The sequence below is a fragment of the Centroberyx affinis genome, unplaced genomic scaffold, assembly GCF_046629955.1.
Source record: "Centroberyx affinis isolate AG114_WGS23_722 - 3 ecotype Tasmania unplaced genomic scaffold, CSIRO-AGI_Caff_v1 ptg006152l_1, whole genome shotgun sequence".
Lineage (NCBI taxonomy): Eukaryota > Metazoa > Chordata > Actinopteri > Beryciformes > Berycidae > Centroberyx > Centroberyx affinis.
This window is the reverse complement of record NW_027283126.1, coordinates 123,686-145,682: the sequence shown is the minus strand read 5'-3', so window position 1 is coordinate 145,682 and position 21,997 is coordinate 123,686. Positions and strand designations below refer to the sequence as shown.

Below are 21,997 nucleotides of genomic sequence, written 5' to 3'. Positions count from 1 at the left end.
TTATTTAAAATAACAAAAAAAAACAAAAAAAAAACCTAACAACTTTTCTTCAGACTTGCTAAAGCAGCAACCCGCTGTTCTCCGGGTTTCTGAAGAACGCCAAATTAGAGTGAATCCAATACCTGGCCCCCCCCCCCCACTGGAAGACCATCTATAAAAGGGGCCACTTTCCTTTTTTTTTTTTTTTTTTTTTTGTCTCGATTTTTCGGAGCTGTGAGAGTCGGTTCGGAAGCTCCTTCAAGGCTAAGGTCCATATTAGCAGGAAGACGGAAAGCCGAGACTCCCCCCCCCTCTCTCTGTCTCTCTCTCGTTCTCCTCTTCCTCGTTTCTCCTCCCCCCCCCCCCCCCCCCCCCCCGCTTTTTCGTCCTCTCTCGACTCTCTCCCGTCTTCCGCCGGAACAAGTCTACCTCTCTTTTTTTTCCACCTCTCGTACCTCACCGAACTCCTCCCCGTTTCCAAGACCCCGGGCCAATCAAACCGCTCGGCCAATCAGCCGGTCAACCCACCATCCAATCGCATCACGGTTAAGACGCGAGAGGAAAAAAAAAACCCCGCTCTCTTTGTCAAAAGTCTGTTGCCGTTTTGAAGCATAATGTATGGCAGATGAGTTAATAAGCTGGGTCCATCTCACGTCCAGTCATTTTCACAGCATCCAACCACTCATAATCATTTTTTAAATATACATATGCACAAGGAAATTATTTGGTTTTAACAGGAGGGTCCAAATACTGTTTTTTTTTTTAACCACACCAAAAAAAGAGCCATATTCTTTTTTTTTTTTTTCAATTGCACTATTTTCTTATGAAGCCTTTATTTACCTAGCTATACCTCCTGCTCTTTTAACAACCGAACAAAGATATTTTATTCACTCTTGCGCCAACTGACCCTCGGCTCGCGCGGAAGAGTGGAGGAATACGCCGTCTTGTAACTCGGTCAAACAGATAGATACCCAGACGCCACCTTCGTTTTTTGTTTTTTTGTTTTTTTTTGTTTAATCCCCCGCTCATTTTGTTTATCCCTCCTTCAAACCCTTCCACCTGTTTCTCCGGCCGACGGGGAGGAGGGGGGGGGGAGGGGGGGAAACAAAGGCTTTGCTGGGGGGAGGGCGGGGAGGGGGAGGGGGGGCGGGGGAGGGGGTCGGAGCGGCTCGTAAGCCTCTTGTCAATCACACACACAGTAGAGGACTGAGGGGTCAACTGGGTTTGGACTGGACCTCTTCTCGTTCTCGTTCTTCCTCTCATCCATCGCGACGATGCCGCAAAGGAGTTTTTTTCCTCTTCGTCAGCCGCAAGAGGGCGTTCTCCATCCCCTCTAACTTCCACCTCCGGCCCCTTCCATCCTCCCATCTCTCTCCATCTCCTTTCTCGTTAATCTCGCCCTCCCTCTGTTTTTTTTTTTTGGGTCCACCTCCATACACACGCCGATCGCTCAAGTCTTACCCAACACACACACATAGACACACACACACACACACACACACAGGAAGTGATGCCGGGCGGCGGCGGCAGTAAGAGCGGAGGCGGGGGTCCGTCCTCGTCGCCCCTCCCCCACGCCGTGGCCCCGCCCAGCCGGCCCCTGCGGCCCTCCCGCTACGTCCCGGTGTCGGCGGCCACCTTCTTCCTGGTCGGCTCCACCACGCTCTTCTTCTGCTTCACGTAAGTGGCGGGGAGGGTGCGGCGCTCACACACACACACACACACACACACACACACACACCTAAATTGTACTCCATTGGGAGTGTTAGCAGCCCACCAAGACGGCACCAGTTTACTTTTTGTTGTTAAAGCTTAAAGCCAATTGGGTAAAAAGCTTCTTTCTTAAAGAGTAACTAAACCCCACCTAAATCTGAGGTGAAGCCTGACACCTAATGGTGAAAAGTAGGGTGCTGAACTGGTCATCTGCTATTGGCTGGTGTCTGTGCCCTGTGATGTCACCCTCTATAGAGTACAACAGGTACTCTCTCTCTCTCTCTCTCTCTCTCAAATTTAGGTAGGGTTTAGTTAACTCTTTAAAGAGTAACTAAACCCCAAACCCAAATTTGTGGTGAAGCCTGACACCTAATGGTGAAAAGTAGGGTACTGCACTGACCATCTTTTTATTGGCTGGTCTTTTGTGCCAGATGATGTCACCACCTGTTGTACTCTATAGAAGGTGACATCACCTGGCACAAAGACCAGCCAATAGGAGAAGGCCAGTTCAGTACCCTACTTTTCACCATTAGGTGTCAGGCTTCACCACAGATTTAGGTGGGGTTTAGTTAACTCTTTAAGCGAACAAAGCAAATGACAAAGCAGTTTTATTATTCCAGTATTTAGCATGGTGATACATTACCTCTGCACTAGACGTTTCTGTTGGATCTCTGCTCTAATTAGCTAGCTTACTCCTTTACATTGTGAAAATGTGACTTTTTTTTTATTTTATTTACTTAACGACAATATCAATACAACACAAAACACACAGAAATGACAAGAAAAAACAAACATGCAGAGACATCAGAAAAGAGAAGAAAAATACTGTAAACATAACAAATGTATAAAAAAAAAAGTATATTAACTAGACAGAATGGAGACCACAGCCCAGTTATGAAGAAAAAAAGTCTAACTGACAAACAAATGCAGGTATAGTCAGCTTATACATAAATAAAACGTATACATTTACATAAAAGAACAGAACATAATAAAGCATTATACACTCCATTTACATTTTTTTTAATAAATAAAGCCAATACAAAAGGGCAAAAAAAAAAAAAAAAAAGTGAAAAACACTTTCCCTCTCATCATTAGCCTTTCCAACAAATAGTGATGTTTGAGGAAGGAAATAAATGAAGCCAATGGTAACTGTTTATTTGGAGTATTAAATATGTAAAGTTTGTGTAAATATGTAAATGTTCTAGTCTCCCATGTTCTATGAAATACATTGCCTTTGCGATGTAGCATGCATGTCAAATAGTCCAATGATGCATATTCAAGTATGACCTTATGCCAATATGTTTTAGATGGGACTTTGTCTGTTATCTAGTTCAAAAGAATGCATTTTCCCTTTATATTTATCAGTAATAAAGCCATTCGGTAATCCCCAAGCAACACGCCTAATGGATCACACTCCATAGTAATAGATAGGATCTTCTTAATTAAGTTCGCTTTTAAGTTTAAGTCACTCTGCCGGGAAGTGACCATACTGATACCAGAATTTAATTTGGGCAAATTTCCGTAAGAACCTTGCCCCTTACCCGTCAGCAGTGTGAGTGTGTGAGACGGGGAGTGCCGAGTAAACGGCGCGATCTGTCATCACTAATCCGACTGGCACCTCACTCTCGATGTGTGTGTGTGTGAAAGAGGGCGACGGGGGAGTGTGAACGTGTGTGTGTGTGTGTGTGTGCCGTTTGTGACTGTGAGAAAGTGAGATTGACAAGTGCGAGTGTGTGTCTGCGTGTTCGTGCGTGCATGTGTGAGGAAAATGAAATCGCAGCGAGTGTGTGTGTGTGTGTGTGGCCAGTGTGGTGAATTGTGTGTGTGTGTGTGTGTGTGTGTGTGTGTGTGGGGTCGGTGTGGTGGGCAGTCAGCTCGGTGCTTCAGATTAGAGAAGAGAGGAGAAAAATAGGCCAACATCTGTCACCCTGAGAAAAGCCCCTCATCTAGTCTCTCACTAGGTTCTCATTCTCTCTCTCTCTCTCTCTCTCTCTCTCTCTCTCTCTCTCTCTCTCCCCCTCCCTGCAGCCATTCACACGTTCTCTCTGACTTTCTCATCAGGGTTAGACCGATATATCAGTTTGCCCATATTGGCCTGTTATTAAAAAAAAAAAATCATCTGGTCGGTGTTATTCACCTCTGATCTGATGAAGAATTGATTAGTAGTACACCGGTTGTCTATGGTGGGAAATACTGTACTATATTTCAACTTGAGGGAAATGGTTAGAACAATACAAAAAGGCTAGGAAATAATGATCCAGAATTGATCCAGAATTCCATTGGTTTGCTGGTATATCGAGTTGAAACTATTATCCTGGTTTTTTAGCGTCTAAATGCCGTTTCAGAGGCTTTTCTACCCGGACGAGAATAAAATTCTAGGGGGAAACACTGAATATTTGGAATTCCTTGGAATTATTTGGCATTCAGATGGTCAAATTTTTAAAGACGTGTGCGCGAAAATATCAGCTGACGACAGCTCCAGTCCAAAAATATCGGCACTGGCCTTCAAAAACCCTTGAACCTGAATAATAATGCTAATAATAGTCTGTAGTCTATCAGCATGTGTGGAGTAGAAGGGCCGAGAAGTGACTCAGCAGCTTGGCTTTGGAAGAGTTGACCTCATTGGGTGTGAAAGCAGGCCGTCACTAAGCCATATTATTATTATTATTATTATTATATATATATATGATGATGGATGGGAGGATGTTTTAATCTCCCTCTCTCTCTCTCTCTCTCCTCTAGCTGTCCGTGGCTTTCAGAGCGCTTCTCGGTGGCCGTGCCCATCTATAACGGAGTGATCTTCCTGTTTGTTTTGGCCAACTTCTGTATGGCCACATTCATGGACCCCGGCATCTTCCCCAGAGGTGAGTAGATGGGTGGCTGCGTGTGTGTGTGTGTGTGTGTGTGCAATACATGTAGTGTCTATGGAGGACCACAAGTGTCACAAATAGTAATAAAGCATTTCATTAATTAATAACTAATTGTACAATAAACGTAGGCATTAATACATTTGTTTACAAATTAATTTATTAATCTATGAATAAATAGACTAAATTACCTGCATTTTCAAATAGATTTTTAAATTCCATTATTTATTTATGAATTCATTCATGTATTTTTAAATGATGTACTTACTGACTGTTTTATGGTTGTTTTTGTAAATCCCTTTTTAATTTGAACTATTTATCCATGGATTAATATTTCATTTGTAAATTATTTTTATAATTCCTTTTTTTATTGGCCATTCAAATATCAAATAATGAATTACTTTGTAATTTAGTCTATTTATTCATAGATTAATAAATTAATTTGTAAACAAATGTATTAATGCCTATTTTTATTGTACAATTCGTTATTAATTAATGAAATGCTTTATTACTATTTGTGACACTTGTGGTCCTCCATAAATATCATCCTCCAGACTACACAACAAATACTACATTTTCTCTGCAGCTTGCGTCTGGCTTTATTTTATGAATGAAATCATTTTCGTGCTTGATGATAGAAGGGCTATCATGTCTGTCCTGTCACCACGATACGATGTAATAAATAAAAGTTCAATGACAACAAAGTCTGACCGTGCAGAATTATGTTTATTTCTGAGACTCACGTCTTTCTAGCGATGGCATTGGCTGGTTAGAATGTAAATAACAATTTAAAAATGCCATTACAAAATGCAAATAACATCATTTGGATGGAGAGCTTGTGAAATAGCGATGGTCAAGCGTGTGTGATTACTACAGCAGAATGAAATGAGTTAATATCATGATAATTTTTTCTGCCCCACAATTATTTTACTTGTGAATACTTGTGAATTTTGGATGTTTTAAGTGAGGACTTTTTGGCCTCAAGTAATGAGTAGTGCCACAAATTACTATTTCAATTTCAGTAATTATAGTTGCCAATTCAAAAATATCTAAAACTCTGATTTTAAGTTGAAATATCTAAAACTAGAGTTATCCAGACTCTTTTTCATCAGAATTAGTCATCTCCCTGTCTCAGTACTTTTATCGACTTAAAGGCCGAAAGTGTATGTGTGTGTATTCAGATTTCAGGGATCAAATCCCTCAGTGTGGCTGTAGGACTGTGTGTTTGATCATGAGTGTGTTTTCTCTGTGTGTGTGTGTGTGTGTGTGTGTAGCGGAGGAAGACGAGGACAAGGAGGACGATTTCCGCGCCCCCCTCTATAAGACGGTGGAGATCAGAGGGATCCAGGTCAGGATGAAGTGGTGCTCGACCTGCCGCTTCTACAGACCGCCGCGCTGCTCCCACTGCTCGGTCTGCGACAACTGTGTCGAGGTGCGCACGCACACACACACACACACACACACACACACACACACACACACACACACACACACACACACACAGGCTTTACACTGCATCGGCTTGGACATCAGACATTTTCCTGTACTGTGTAGTGACATCCTGAATGCAGTGGTGGAAAGTAACTAAGTACATTTACTCAAGTACTGTACTTAAGTAAAGTAGAAGTATCTCAAAATTGTACTTGAGTATTTCCATTTGATGCTACTTTATACTTCCACTCCACTACATTTCAGAGGGAAATATTGTACTTTCTACTCCACTACATTTATTTGGCAGCTTTAGTTCCTTTTCAGATGGAGATTTGACACAATGGATAATATAACAAGCTTTTAAAATATAACACATTGTTAAAGATGAAACCAGTGGTTTCCAACCTTTTTGGCTTTTGACGTCTTACAAAAAGCAGTGTGTAGTCGGGTCACATTTCAGATGTCTATGAGTTGTTAACAGCTCCACCAAATAGTGATTTTTCCCTCTAAACCTCACATGGTTTCATTTCAATAAATGTTCAAATGATCCAATATTTCAGCAAAAATCAAAGATTAGAGAAAAAAGTCCAAAAACTGAAAACAGATTTGTGTATCAGAACTTTGTTTTTTCTTCTTTCCTCTCCCATTAATCATCTCACGACCCCTCAGATTTATCCGGTGACCCTTTGGAGGGGCCCGACCCCTAGGTTGGGAACCACTGGACTAAACTAGCTAACTGTATATAAAGTAGTTCAAACTAGCTCCACCTCCAGCAGCTACAACAGTAACATGCTGCTTACACACTGATGCTTCAGTATTAATAATCTAATGATGTCATATATAATAAAATATCAGTCAGAGGGACCAAACCACTACTTTTACTTTAATACTTTAACTACATTTTGCTGCTAATACTTATGTACTTTTACTTAAGTAGGATTTTTCATGCAGGACTTTTACTTGTAATGGAGTATTTTTACATTGCTGTATTGGTACTTTTACTTAAGTAAAGGATCAGAGTACTTCTTCCACCCCTGCCTGAATGTCAAAAAAACAAAGATTAACTAAGATTTTATTAATATTGGGCAGTTGTTACTGTATAGTTGTTACTGGCCTTAATGCCTGATAATGTTGGGCATATTTCATGCCCATTCATTCTAATGTACCAAATAATGGCCCTACAACCGCAATGGAGACATACATGTTAGCAACAGCATGTATAATAGTCCTGGCTTGAGGTTGCGGGTGACAGATATTGTGCAGCCAAACATTTCAGAATGTCCAAAGCCGCTTTTCAACACTTCTACAGTGAGATGAAACCATTCTTTGGGACGATCATGCAAACCCTACGTTTTAATATTTATTCGCCAAATGCGTCTCCATCGCATCATTTCTTTAATCGCCAAATTATTCTCCACTTCAAGCCCGTGTGAAACTGTTTTTGCGATGTTGGGGGAAATCTTGTCTATTCTTATGCACTAAAGAAACGAACGAAATGGAAAGAAAGTTGTGTAGTATCCTGACCTTTGTTGCTCAAGCCTCCCCACAATATCGATCTAACCCTTAGGACTTTGACCACCACTGTCCGTGGGTGAACAACTGCATCGGCAGGAGGAACTACCGCTACTTCTTCCTCTTCCTGCTGTCGCTGACGGCCCACATCATGGCCGTGTTCGGCTTCGGCCTCCTCTTCATCCTCTACCACCGCCAGAGCATCGACCGCCTGCACGCCATCGTCACGTATCCTTTCAGACGGGGAGGGGAGGCGTTTGAGACTGCAGACTTTTTTTTTTGAGATTTGCCTATTGTATAATCTCATCCGTAAGATTCCTTAACACCCTTCCCCCTCAGGCTGGCTGTGATGTGTGTCGCGGGGCTGTTCTTCATCCCTGTTGCCGGCCTCACCGGCTTCCACATAGTACTCGTGGCCAGAGGCAGGACTACCAACGAACAGGTAGGAAACTCCGCTCAGCATCAGGATCGGGCAGGTAAAACCAAAGCTGAGTTCCACAATTTGGAGGAATCGAGGAGAGGAGGCGGCTGCCGTTGGTACTGAGCTCTAAAAAGGAGCCGTCATTGAGCAGCAACTACTGTCAATGAGGAATCACTCTCATCCAAGAGGTTGGATAAAATACCCCTGGGCACTCCCATACCATATAAATTAGGCTTGGACTGATAATCGATTTTATTGAATTTCGTAAATATCGCGATATTTCCCACAATATTGCTGGAAATATCGTGGCCGTGGCACCATGTGTTGCTTAGATTGCTTAGATCACAATTGCTTTTAAAGTTATAAACCTATAATCTACAAGTGGTGGGATAGTAAAAAAAAAACAAAAAGTAATCATACTTGAAGTGAGAAATTTGTCTATTTTTCTAGAAATAGCAGAAATGAGCAAATTACACCAAATGGCCATTGTTTCCTCTAATGCTTGAATAGTAAGATCAAATTTCGAGGCTGTTAATAATAACAATAATAATAACACTATAGCCTAGAAATGTAAAAAATAAACTAAAATACCTCCACCCCCCCCGTGATAATATCATATATCGCGATATTTTGGCGGGACAGTATCGCGATATAAAATTTGGGATATCGCCCAAGCCAAATATGAATAAAGGTAGCAATGGTACTGAATAAAATGAACAATATGGTTCAGTTTTAGATTTCATTTGGTGCAACTTTCGAGGTGTGACATAATGTGACACAATAATTTCTGTATAATCAGATACTGACATTTTAATTTCCTCTCAGTTCACTTTACCTGCAGCGTCCACTGTAGTTGACAATAGTCAAGATGTCAATATAAGATTTAAAAGGCACAGTAAAATAATGTTGTTGCTGATATCATCAATAATAATAAGTTATTAATGTTTGTGATCATACTATCTAGCAAAAAGCATCTGTATTATGATTTTAGCCATGATCATGTTGCCTGAGAATGGGTGTAAATCTTTGGAAAGTCCTCACATGTACAACAATGGCAGTATGTGATGGTATTTGCCTTCATTTTTATCGTACCCTCCTCCTCCTCCGTCAGTTATGCGCTCTATTGTTCGTGTCCCTCCTTCCATCAATCCCTTCATCTCACCCCCTCCTTTGTTCTCCGTCCGGCCTTTCTCTCATCTCTTGGATGAAAATGTACAGCTGATAATCTAATCAAGAAAAAGGGATTAGTCCCTCTTTTTCCCCTGTCCTCTTCCTCCATTCATCCCTCTCCTCTGTTTTTTTCTGTGCACAGGGATTTTTGGATGAAAATGACGTCTCTCTTTGTCTCGCACCTTGTTTTTGTTTTTCTCTTCCTCTGGAAATCTCCTTTGAGTCAAGAACAGGAGGCTCCAGAAAACTCACCCCTTTTATGATTGTTTGAAACTACTTTGTATTAGATTGAGAATTGGCTAATTCCATTTAATCCTTAGAGACAAATCCTTACTTGTGCAGTATGTGGGGCTACACTCAGCAACTTGTAATCTGATGCCAGACTGCTGCTTGATTGCACGGACTAGTGCAACTAGTAAGTGCATTAATTGATAAAAGTCAAAACATGAACTAGAAAGATGGCACTCAGTAAAATCTTTTCTATTCTGTATATTGGGCAAAGAAAGTGTATAAAAGTCCGCAGTTCATGACCAACCTTACCACAAAGTTTCATGGCGTTGCATGCCTTTTTATGAGAAGCCACACTCACTGAACCATATCGTGATATATATCGATATTGAGAAAAATCCTTATGATTATCGTGATATTGATTTCAACCATATCGCCCAGCCCTACCAGAATTCAATTGGGGCAAATAGAGAGAATCTACAGTGTCTCAATTAGTGGGGATTCTCTGTTGCAGCCCCACTTTGTGATTTAGGCTGGATCGTTACATAAAAATCTTGTCTGGGAAACGAATTTGAATGTCCATAGATTTCATCTTAGTCTGCATGAACATTACAAGTAAGTAGTCTATTCATCTCTCTCTCTCTCTCTGTCTCTCTCTCTCTGTCTCTCTAGGTAACGGGGAAGTTCAGAGGAGGGGTCAATCCATTCACCAACGGCTGTTGGAAGAATGTCTCTCATGTCCTCTGCAGTTCACAAGCACCCAGGTACACTTGTTTTATTTAGTTAGTGTTTTTCATATTTTCCCCTATAAACAAAACAATTTTACAGTGAACAAAACAAGCCTACAGTGAATGTATACTCCGTGTATATGGTTCGGTCGATAAGGTTTTTTTGAATGCTGATAATGATATTTTTGAACAGAAGCTGCCGATAGCCGATATTTTGTGCCGATATTCAATATATTTAAATTTGGCCGTTTTTCATGACAAAAAAAAAAAGGTGGAAAAGCCTCTTGAACATTTAGACCATGGGACAGTAAAACTTTCCACTGAATCCCAGGATAGTAGTAGTAGTAGTAGTAATAATAATAATAATGATACATACTTGTGTGGAGTCTGATCAAAATATCTAATCAGAATCAGTTCCAGTTAAGGTCTTCCCATAGACCAGTGGTTCTCAACGTGGGGTCCGGGGACCACCAGGGGTCCTTGAGGGCATTCCCAGCAAATTGATGAATTGTTAAACTTCATTATTTTGTCATTTTAGAATGACCATTTTGATCATAGTTTCACTGTTATCTCTCTACCTACAGTAGGATAGTGATGGAATTCTGGACAAAATCATGATTCTGACAATAAAAAATATTCTCAGATTTGGGTCCGAGAGACAAAATCTCATCAAATGGGGGTCCGTGGCCCTAATGTGGGCTAAATTAGGGGTCCTTGATGTGAAAAAGGTTGAGAACCACTGCCATAGACAACCGGTGCGGTATTGATCAAGTCTACAATAAATATGTAATCAATCACTGCATTATATCAAACATATTGGAGGTGGTCCACACTGACTGGACCACATTGTTTTTTTAGTAATTAACTATTGAGACACACAGGCATTTCAACACCTTTGGACTTCTCATCCTCCCTACTCACAATGTTGCCATATGTGCCTTCTGATTGCCTTTTTAGTTATGAAACCGAGCTGCTTGGGATGCGAGCTAGTTTTCATAGAAATCTGACATTCAAGTACAATCATCTCACATTACAGTACAGCGCAAGCTATAGAAAATCCAGTCAGTGCTCCAAGGCTACAGAAAGCACAGCCTCCTCCACACCACCAATAATAGCAGTCACAGCAAATAGCTGAGTAGACGAGGAACAGAGGTAGCGGAGTTCATTCCCACACCGAACAAAACAAGGGGGGAGCTTAAATTGTTGTTTACATTCTAGCGAGCCAACGCCATCAATAGAGATGTTTGTGGCTCAGAGATAAAACAGAATCCTGCACAGTCGGACTTTGTTGTCATGGAACGTTTTATGTATGACATGGTATCGTGGCTGTATTGAATCGTGAAGCCCATATCACGTATCGAATCGGATCGTGACATAAGCATACGGTCTCATCCCTATGTCATGTAGGTTCAAACCTACATGACATACGGTCCCATCCCTATGCCATGTAGGTTTGAACCTCAGCCTTCTGGTAGAAGTATGGTTCTAAAAGTGGATTGCAAGTAGGGGGGTAATAGACTTGATACTGATCGATATACAGTACTGTGCAAAAGTCTTAGGCACCCTAGATTTTTTATATACATTTCTTAGAAGTCTTCGATGTTTATTTGTTTTCTGCGTTAGTGTGCCAGTAGACTGCTGTTAATTGTAAATTTTTGATATACAGAAACTTTTCATTTCATTAGTTTTGAAAGCATCTTTGCTTTATGGATTTCTTTGACATATGCCTAAGACTTTTGCACAGTACTGTATATTGATATAATGATATCAATTTCAAAGTCAATAGCAATCCTGTATAAATCTAGGCATATATTAAATCATAAGGCCTTGTATATAATTTACTGCTTATACTTCCTTACATATCTTACTGTGTGGAACTGTGGGGGTTGACCTTTAAAACGACTATAAATTCAATAGTCTTACTACAAAAACGAGCCATACGTATTATTAATAAGGCTGGTTACTATGATCACACTAATCCACTGTTTATAAAATCCCATGCTATGAAATTTAATGATTTGGTATATTATAAAATAATGCAAATAATGTTCAGAGCTAAAACAAAGTCACTCCCACACTGTGTACAAAGGTTTTTTTCAACGCAGGAGTGCAAATATGATTTGAGAGATGTTTGTAAGTTTACCGTACAAAAAGCTAAAAAAGGGATTAAAAGGAGATGGATTTCTATTCTTGGGGTTAAATTATGGAACAATATAAATATAAGAATGTGTAACTCGCTTTTGGTTTTCAAAAGAATGGTTTATAAAGCTATTTTTGAGGGTTACAAGTGGAATGATTTTTTTTTTTTTATTATTATTTTTTATTTCTGGAGGGCTTAAATTGATAAGAATGTAGGATAGGCATATATAAGCATTATGCTTCTGCCTGTGCCTTTCCAGTCACTACTTAATACATAGATTGTTGATTTTGTTTATACTGTCTAGACTGCTTTAAACTACTATTACTACTACTACTATATATAGATTTACTGATTTACTGTTTATGTACTTAGTAGTCGGCTAATGTTGCAGTAGTGAGTTAGGCAGTGCTAGCCTCATTAGCTTACAATAGAGTCAGAGTCTTTAGGGCCTGAGCAATGATGAGATACCGAGCTTGCTGAATGGAATGTCAACAAATATGCAGCCCCAATATAGGCCGCAGTATAGACTACAATATCAGCTCCATCATCCAGTAGATTGAACTGAGGCATAAAGAACATTTTGCGCACAGACCAATGCACTGCATCGTAGGTGCAGTGAATTATGGTCGTTGTGGTTCACTGAACACGCTTTCAGTGCTTATCGCCGTTTTGAAAACTGCCTGGTTTGAACCCAGATATAATGACTATACGGGAAACCACATACACACGCTCAAGACAGGCTGTCTCTGTGCTTACTGTAGGTATCTGGGCAGGAAGAAGCGAGTCCAGAGTGTGTGTGTGCAGCCTCCTTTCCTGAGGCCACAGCTGACCGAGGCCCAGCTGGCCGCGAAGATCCTGGACAACGGCATACAGGGAGACCTGCACCGGGTAAGGAGAGCCGTCCCGAGGTGGAAGGACGCTCGGTGGGACGAACCTCGCCGTCACTGGGAGGGGGGGGGGGTGTCGAAGTCGAAGTGCCATAAATCTCGCCGATGAACCGCATTCATTTTTGGAATTCGAAGACCTTCTCTGCCGGCGCTAATCTCTTTCCAAAGATTTCCCACCGGGTGACCGTACCAGACACCAGAGAAATTATAAAAATTGGGGCAAATGGAGCGAAACAACCGCATCTCAATTAGGGGGGTGGTGGGGTGGGGGGTGGGATGCTCTCCTCTGTTGCCACGGTGTCCCGTAAAATACTATCACTCAGGGACCGAAGAGGTTGCCAAAGTCATCGAATTTCCAATTCTACACGCAGGGGCTTTAAATTATGTGTCAGGGTCAACCAATCGTGACTGAGGACCAGGGGCCGGATTCACCGATGTGTTCTTAAGATAGATCTTAAGAAATGACATAAGAGGAAATTTTAGGAAGTTCTTAAGAAGGCTCTTAAGTGCAGTTCCTCAATATTTTCTTAGTAACAGTCTCATTTCTTACGAATATCTTTAATTTTCCTGCTTAAGAACTTCTCAAAATAGGGCCTGAATTAATTCTGGTTAATACATTTTGGCTTACTGCCATTGAGGCTAGGAGACAAGGCTAGGAGGCTAGGAGACAAGGCTAGGAGGCAACCCAAAGTGCTTCCATCTACAAAAACAATTGGGGAAAAACCTATTTAGAGCAAAGATTTAAACATTGGTTGCTGTTGGTAACTGTAAAATTTGACATGAGACAGAGGCCTACCTGGCCCTACACCAAATAAAGCTTTACAATAAATGTTCATCTTAATGTTAGGTGTAGGGGAACCTATGAAGACTTTGAACTATAACCTACTTGTCTAAAATGTGTTTAAATATATGATATTAGAGGCTTACCTTTTCACTGTAGGAGTTTTAAGACAGGTGAAGGGCCGTCTTAAAGTTAAGAAAAAAATCAAGAACACATTTGAGAACTTTTGTTTCAAGAATACCATTTATTCGTAAGTTTTTTCTTAGGAAGAAACATAAGAAGTTAAGAAAATATATAAGATCTGTTTTTGAGAATAGCATTTTTTCTTCTTAAGACTAAAGTTAAGAAAAAAGTGGCAGTTGAGAAGACTTTTTTTTTGTGTGTGAATCCGGCCCCCGATCTGTCTGTTTTACAGTTGATAGCATACAGAGGTTTGCCACAATGTAAATCCAGGAAGCACAAACCCAACCAGACCGGCTGCTTATTTAATAACGTGCGTCTGTCCAACATCTCTGTCTCCTCTTCCTCCCTTCTCCTTCCCTCTCCCCTCTCCCAGTCCAAGTCCAGCCTGGAGATGATGGAGAGCCAGTCGTGCGACGCCGAGCCGCCGCCTCCCCCCAAGCCGGAGCTCCGCTACCCCGGACTGACCAGGGGGAACACGGAGGGTAACGTTTTTTTTTCCAACAGGGGGACGGGACGATGCGTCGGAAAATCCCAATATATCGCGATACGAAAATGGGACGATACGTAAAAACGATTCACGATATTAGCTGCGTTTTCTTCTGCTGTAGTAATCGGAGTAATCGGTATGTCATTACAAAGTGCAAATGATCAAATTTGGAAGGAGAGCTTGTGAAATAGTGATGGTCAAGCGTCTCATTTGTGATTACTACAGCAGAATAACATGGAGCTTTCTGCCCCACGATCTATCTATCTATATTATATGGATATCGTGATATGAGACTAGATATCGTCTTAGATTTTGGATATGGTAATATCGTGATATGGCATAAGTGTGTTTTCCTGGTTTTAAAGGCTGCATTACAGTAAAGTGATGTCATTTTCTGAACTTACCAGACTGTTCTAGCTGTTCTATTATTTGCCTTTACCCACTTAGTCATTATATCCACATTACTGATGATTATTTATCAAAAATCTCATTGTGTAAATATTTTGTGAAAGCACCAATAGTCATCCCTACAATATTGTCGCAATATCGATATTGAGGTATTTGGTCAAAAATATTGTGATTTTTGATTTTGTCCATATCGCCCAGCCCTAACGATGTGATATATCGCGATATATTGAATTTCGATATTGAATTTTGATTTCTGTGTACATGGACTCTTGTCATACAGTGATGTATAGTGATTATACATTATAATAAACCACATTGTTGTATCAGCAGTGCTTTTCTGTATGTATGTATGTAATATGCTATATAAGCTATGTTGGCTACTGTATTCTCCATAGAAGAGATTAAGGCAGTCTATATATATATATATATAGTCTATAGTCTATATATCACACAGTCTCTGTTCTTTTTCTTAACTTTTTCCCGTAAAAGCGAGAGATTGTTATGATTCGATACTGATTTCACTGTGATTTCTATTTTCTCCCCACCCCACCCCACAGAGAGCAGTCTCCTGAACAAAGCCCCACCCACCCCCACCATGTACAAGTACAGGCCTACCTACAGCCCTGGCAAGAACCACACAGCGCTCACACACGCCTACGCCAACCAGGTAACACACACACACACACACACACACACACACACACACACATGATAGACAAAGCCAGATAACCTACAAAGAGAGTAACGCAAATGAAAACAAGTTGTTAAGAGATTCATACTCCTGTATCATTGTGACTTTTACTCGGTGTGTGTGTTGAAGAGAAAGTCCATTTCCATCTGGTTTCTGAGACATTTGTCCCCCCCCCCCCCCCCCCGCCCCCGCCTCGGCTTTCTTTCATTTGATCTCTTTTGATTTGAATCTGCCTGGCTAATGCATCTCCTTGTTTTGTTTGTTTGTTTGTTTTTTTTTCCCCCTTTTGATTTCCTGTCGGCCATCTTGATTTGGTTTCTCAGTGGCTTTCTGTTGATCAGTATCAGTAAGTGCTTGTTCTGAAAGCTTTTTTTCCTCCCCTCTTCTCTTTTCTCTTTTTGCCCCCCCCCCCACCCCCACCTTTCTGTGGGCGAATACTACTTGAATACATCTGAAAAACATGAGGAGCGCTTGATTTATGTGTCTTGCAAGTCGAGACTGATATGAGTAATATATTCGTTTACAGCTCATACCGATATTTCTGGATTAAAGAGGCCAAATCGCTGATATTTTGTGATGATATACTATCTTCAAAATATAATATCTTAAATTCAACCATTTGCATGAAATTCCAAGACCTGCTTCAACCACAGTTTTACTCTGAGCAGGATGGAAAAACCACTGAAATGCCATTTTGACCATGCTGAAATTCTCCATTCAAAACCAGCATAATAATAATGATAATAGTAATATCAGCCTGATATCAATCTGAACCTCCTGTGCACTTTTAAGGCTGTTTAAGTGTCTTCAAGGAGGTGTTTTATCTTTGTATTTTTTAGGGTAATTTGACTTAATTTCCTGATTTACTCTATTTTTATTTCCTGCCTTTTTTATTATTATTCTTATCATTTACTTTAAGTCTGGCGAGACGAGTCAAGCGCACCTCAAGTGCTTTATGAAACTATATTCAGAAAACACAGTGTGTGCAAAACATTCGGACCACTTATATTACTATATATAACCCTAATATTGACTTGATTCAAAGTAAAAAAAAAAAAAAACAGGTAACACTTTACAATAAGGGTCACTAAGTTAACCCTTAATTAACAGTTAACTAATGTGTCTAGTAATCATTTACTAATAGTAAATAATTTAATAGTCATCTTTATAAACTATTAAATAATATATAAATTAATACCTTAGTTAACATGAACACCATTAGTAAATTACACATTAGTTAACTGTTAATTAAGGGTTAGTTAATGCTTATTAAGCATTAACTAACCCTTAACTTAGTGTACCCTTAATGTAAAGTGTTACCAAAAAACAGAATACTTTCCACTCTTCCCCTTCATTTCCATCTCCTCTTCTAAACTGAGGTGGATTTCGATCATAACTTCATAACTTCCATGTAAATTCATCTGATCAGTCTGCTTCATGTATAGAGGTGGTCCTAATGTTTTATTTTTTCCCATGTTTTCCGTCAGTTTCTAACATCCGTCCGCCCGTCCAATACAGCTCCCTGTAAAAGTTTTCTCTTTTCTTCCTCCTCCGTTTCTGTTTGGTCTGTTGTTAACACCCATCCATCCATCCATCTCCCCATTCTTTTCCTTTGAGTTTCTTTTCCTTCCAATTAGAAGTCCGTCCAGTTTGTCTTAGGGACTCCTGTAGTTTCTCCCACTAGTTTGTCAGAAGAAATCCAATTGTAGCTCAGATGTTAAAAGCTTCATTTTCACTGCCAATTGGACCCACGTGTAGAAAATGTTTCCTGACCCCCTGGGACCAACGCCAGCCATCAATACTGTACTGTATAAAATGTCAAAATACATGGGCAGTTCCTGAATAGTGGGGCTTTTTGGAGGTAGGAGTCCTAAACGGCATGATATAAAGGACAAAACACTGCTGGTGACTGGTAGTTAAGTGGGATAACTCATAAATCTGCACTCTACATGGAGTTCCCCGACTGACCTTGGTACTAGGGTTAGACCGATATATGGGTTTGCTGATGTATGAGGTCGATATTGTCCTTTTATTAAAAATCTGATCTGGTCCAGTCAGTGTGGTCCACCCTCTGATATGATGGATACGACGCAGTTTGATTGATTACATGTTTATTGTAGAATTGATCAATACTACACTGGCTGTCAATGGGAAGACCTTAATCTGAATTGATTCTAATGAGACATTTTGATCAGATTCCACACATGAATATGATCATTATTATCGAGGCTTGTCCACCCTAACAAGAATTTGTCAGGCATCGAAATGGTCAAATTTAGATATATTGGATATCGGCAAAGAATATCTTCAAAAATATTGGTGTCAGCTTTTAAAAACTCACATATATGTCGATCCCTACTTGTCAGACTTATCAGTGTCCTGTCTGGTAATTTCATTGTGTCCTAATAGAAGCAGTTCAGGTGTTGTGTCAGTGTGTCACCACTAGAGGGGGATGATGCTCCATGGTTAGATGTGTGGGGGAAAAAAAACACTCAACTGACACAACTTATTCCCTAAATTGATTTTTCTCTCCCCATTCCCCCCCCCCGCCACATTTGCCTCTTCTTCTCCCCTCCTCTCTCACTTCCCCCCCCCCCCCCCCGTCTCTCCTCCAGTTGAGTCGAGGGGAGAGCGTCGGCAGCGCCAGGGACTCCTCCTCCACCTCCTCCCTCCTCCAGGCCAGCCAGCAGCCGGGCTTCCGCTCCCAGCCCAGCCTGGACGGCAGGGACACTCCCTCCGACAGAGGAGGAGGAGGAGGAGGTGGAGAGAGGAGAGACGGAGGAAGAGAGGGAGGCGGAGGAGGAGGAGGAGGAGGAGGAGGAGGCATCCCCGGCTACACCCTCGGCGGCCGCTCGTACCCCTCCTTCTCCGACCCCGCCGTCCTGTCGGGGGCGGGGGCGTCGCGCTCCTCCGGCTCCGCCCACGCCTCCGAGGCGACCGCCGCCTCGGCCAGCTACAAGAGCCTGGCCAATCAGACGCCGCCGCACCACCACCCGTCCCGCAACGGCAGCCTATCGTACGACAGCTTGCTCGCGGGAGGAGGAGGAGGAGGGGGAGGGGGTGGGGGTGATGACTTCGACCCCGCGGCGGGGGGTGTCCCGGGACCCCCCGAGGTCTCCCCCGGCCGGCCCCGCACGCCGGCGACGGGCGGCTACAGCTCCCCGTTCCTGTCGGCCCAGCAGCAGTCGCCCCACCGCCACCACCCCCACCCCCGCCCCGCCCACCACCACCCCCACCCCCTCTCCTCCTCCCACCACCCCTTCCTGCACCGCTCCTCCTCCTCCACCTCCTCCTCGCCCCCGCCACCGCCACCGCCCGAGCGGGAGCGCCTGCTGGGCGAGCCCCACCCGCCCCCCGCCGCCCCGCCCCCCTCCTCCTCCTCCTCCGCCCCGCCGCCCCCCCCACCGCACCACCACCACCACCACCACCACCACCACTCCCACCACCACCACCACCACTCCTCCTCCTCCTCCTCCTCCGCGGCGGCCACCTCCCGCCCGCCGCCCCGCTTCGCCGCCCCGCACGCCCCCGCCCCCGCCCCGCACCACCACCACCACGGCTACCCCTACCGCACGCGCTCCACCGACACCCCGCTGGGCGGCGGCTCCGGCGGCTCCTCCTCCACCTCCTCCTCCTCCTCCACCACCCACCCCCCGCGCTCGCCGCACCCCCCGCCGCTGGGCAAGTCGCTCTCGTACTCGAGCGCCGCCGCCGCCGAGATGCAGTACCGGCTGGTCCGCAAGGCCTCCGCCTCAGCCGGAGCCAACGCGGCGGGGGTGGGAGGAGGAGGAGGAGGGATGGGAGGAGGAGGAGGAGGAATACTAGCGCCAAAGTGAGTATGAGCTTCGCCACTTGTCAGGACGATTTGGTTTGCTGCTAGCCCCGCGGGAAAAAAAAACCCCATCTGCCCTGCCTGAAAATCTGACTACCTGATTGACTACTCCTCCTCCTCCTCCTCTTCTTCCCTTCTTCCTTCCTCCTCCTCCTCCTCCTCCTGCCAGATTTCCTGTGAGTTCCTCCTTCTTTTCCCTTTGCTCGTCTTCCATTCATCTGTGGGGGGGGGGGGTTCTCGGCATTTGTCTCCTCGTCTCTCACCGCTGTGTTTGTGACGTCGTCTTGGTCGGCCATTTTGTTCTCGTCTCTTCCACTTCCAGAACTCCCATTTGTACTGGTTTCATTCCAGAAGGGCCCAGTAAATGCCCTTGCACTAGTATTATCGACTGATACTGGCTTTTCAGAGATGGATATTATATAATCCATAAAAGATTCACTCATAAATTAAGCACAAAAATAAGATTGGATGAAACTCTTAATGATCCCCATTGGGGAATTGGATTGTTGCATGATATAACAAAGACAAATGGAACAGAAATTGAATGTATGACTTGCATGAAAAAGAATGGAACAGAAATTGAATGTATGACTTGCATGAAAAAGAATGGAAGAGAAATTGAATGTATGACTTGTATGAAAAAGAATGGAACAGAAATTGAATGTATGACTTGTATGAAAAAGAATGGAACAGAAATTGAATGTATGACTTGTATGAAAAAGAATGGAACAGAAATTGAATGTATGACTTGTATGAAAAAGAATGGAAGAGAAATTGAATGTATGACTTGTATGAAAAAGAATGGAAGAGAAATTGAATGTATGACTTGTATGAAAAAGAATGGAACAGAAATTGAATGTATGACTTGTATGAAAAAGAATGGAACAGAAATTGAATGTATGACTTGTATGAAAAAGAATGGAAGAGAAATTGAATGTATGACTTGCATGAAAAAGAATGGAAGAGAAATTTAATGTATGACTTGTATGAAAAAGAATGGAACAGAAATTGAATGTATGACTTGCTTGAAAAAGAATGGAAGAGAAATTTAATGTATGACTTGCATGAAAAAGAATGAAGTGATATGGTGGTGTGCAAGATAACAGCAATAGCTGCAATAGAATAAAAAAAAAACAAAAAAAAAAACACTTCAGATAGGCTATGAGATGAAATTATAAAAATGTCAATATTTTTATAAAACAGGGCGGGACGATATATCGGAATTCAATATATCGCGATACAAAAATGTGACAATACGTATCGTGGGTTAGAAAAATGAATGGTGATATCAGCTCCATGTTATTCTGCTGTAGTAATCACAAATGAGACGCTTGACCATCACTATTTCACAAGCTCTCCATCCAGATTACATTGGTTTCACTTTGTAATAACATTTTTTAAATCTTGAACTGTGGCACTAATGCTGTCTTCCTTTTTTTTCAATTTTTTTTCCAACACACACACAAACGCAGGGATGAGCTGATCCAGATGAAACCTCTGAGTCGGACCAACGGGGGCCAGCCCCTCTCCTCCTGCTCCTCCGCCTCCTGCTCCTCCGCCCCGTCCTCCCCCTCGCACCCGGCCGGCGTGTCCACCCGGCCCGGAGCGGCCTATCCCGGCCCGCCGTCCACGCAGAGTCCCGCCCACAAGCCCCAGGGCGGCGGCGGTGGCGGCGGCGGCGGGGTGAAGAAGGTGACGGGCGTCGGGGGCACCACCTACGAGATTTCCGTCTGAGTCTCGACCCCGACGGGACCGGGACCGGGACGGGGGGAGCCAATGGCCAATGGAGAGACGGGTCGGACTGCTCGACGTTAAGCCCCCGCCTCTCCCTGTCGTCGTGAGAACGGGTGTTTTGGGGGTTTTTCCTGTTTTTTTTTTGTGCGGTGACACTAGAAACCAGTGTCCTACCACCAGACCTAGAGAAAGAGAGGGAATAATGAGGGTGTGAAGAACCATTTTATCCTCATCCGCACTCCTCCTCGGGTGATTTGGAGCTATAGATGGAGCTAAACTGTATTCTGACAGCGTAACCTGGACTGAACAGAAGCCAGGTACTGGACTGATACTGGATACTGTTTTGTGGTGTAAAAACACTCACTGGAACCAAACAGAAACCATTTTTTTGGGGCTCAAACTGTGCTCATATGGTTCACTACGGCATTAATATTGCCACGGGGGGGGGGTTTTCTTTTTTGTTCCCACTGTAGCTCAATAGGTAGCACTAGCACCACTAGGGGTCGGGGGGGGGGGTGTTCCGTTTCCTGTGTAGCTCAGTTACAGAGCAAGGCACTAACACTGCCAGGGGGTTAGGGGTTTGATTCCCACTGTGGGGCGGGGGGGGCCACCACTGCACTTGCCGCACTGTAAAGATAAACCGGATTAAGGTTTTTGAAGGCTCAACGCCAATTTTGGACAGGTATTCGTTTCTCAAAATTTTCAAAAATTCCAACTATTCAGTGTTTCATTCTTGCCAGGCGTCTGAAACAGAATTTAGACCGCGAGACACTAAAACAGGACAGTGAAACACTTGTGGAATCTGGTC

General features: G+C 42.9%; 1 protein-coding gene across 1 annotated transcript; it reads left to right on the top strand.

Moving 5' to 3' along the window:
* Positions 1-1,186: 1,186 nt before the first annotated feature.
* Positions 1,187-21,608, top strand: zdhhc5a (zinc finger DHHC-type palmitoyltransferase 5a). Its single transcript, XM_071512199.1, has 11 exons — positions 1,187-1,656; positions 4,432-4,553; positions 5,831-5,988; positions 7,555-7,727; positions 7,839-7,941; positions 9,991-10,082; positions 12,948-13,074; positions 14,411-14,519; positions 15,490-15,599; positions 18,239-19,455; positions 20,928-21,608. The coding sequence occupies exons 1-11, from the start codon at positions 1,490-1,492 to the stop codon at positions 21,187-21,189; spliced, it is 2,640 nt and encodes an 879-aa protein (XP_071368300.1). The 5' UTR covers positions 1,187-1,489; the 3' UTR covers positions 21,190-21,608.
* Positions 21,609-21,997: the final 389 nt, after the last annotated feature.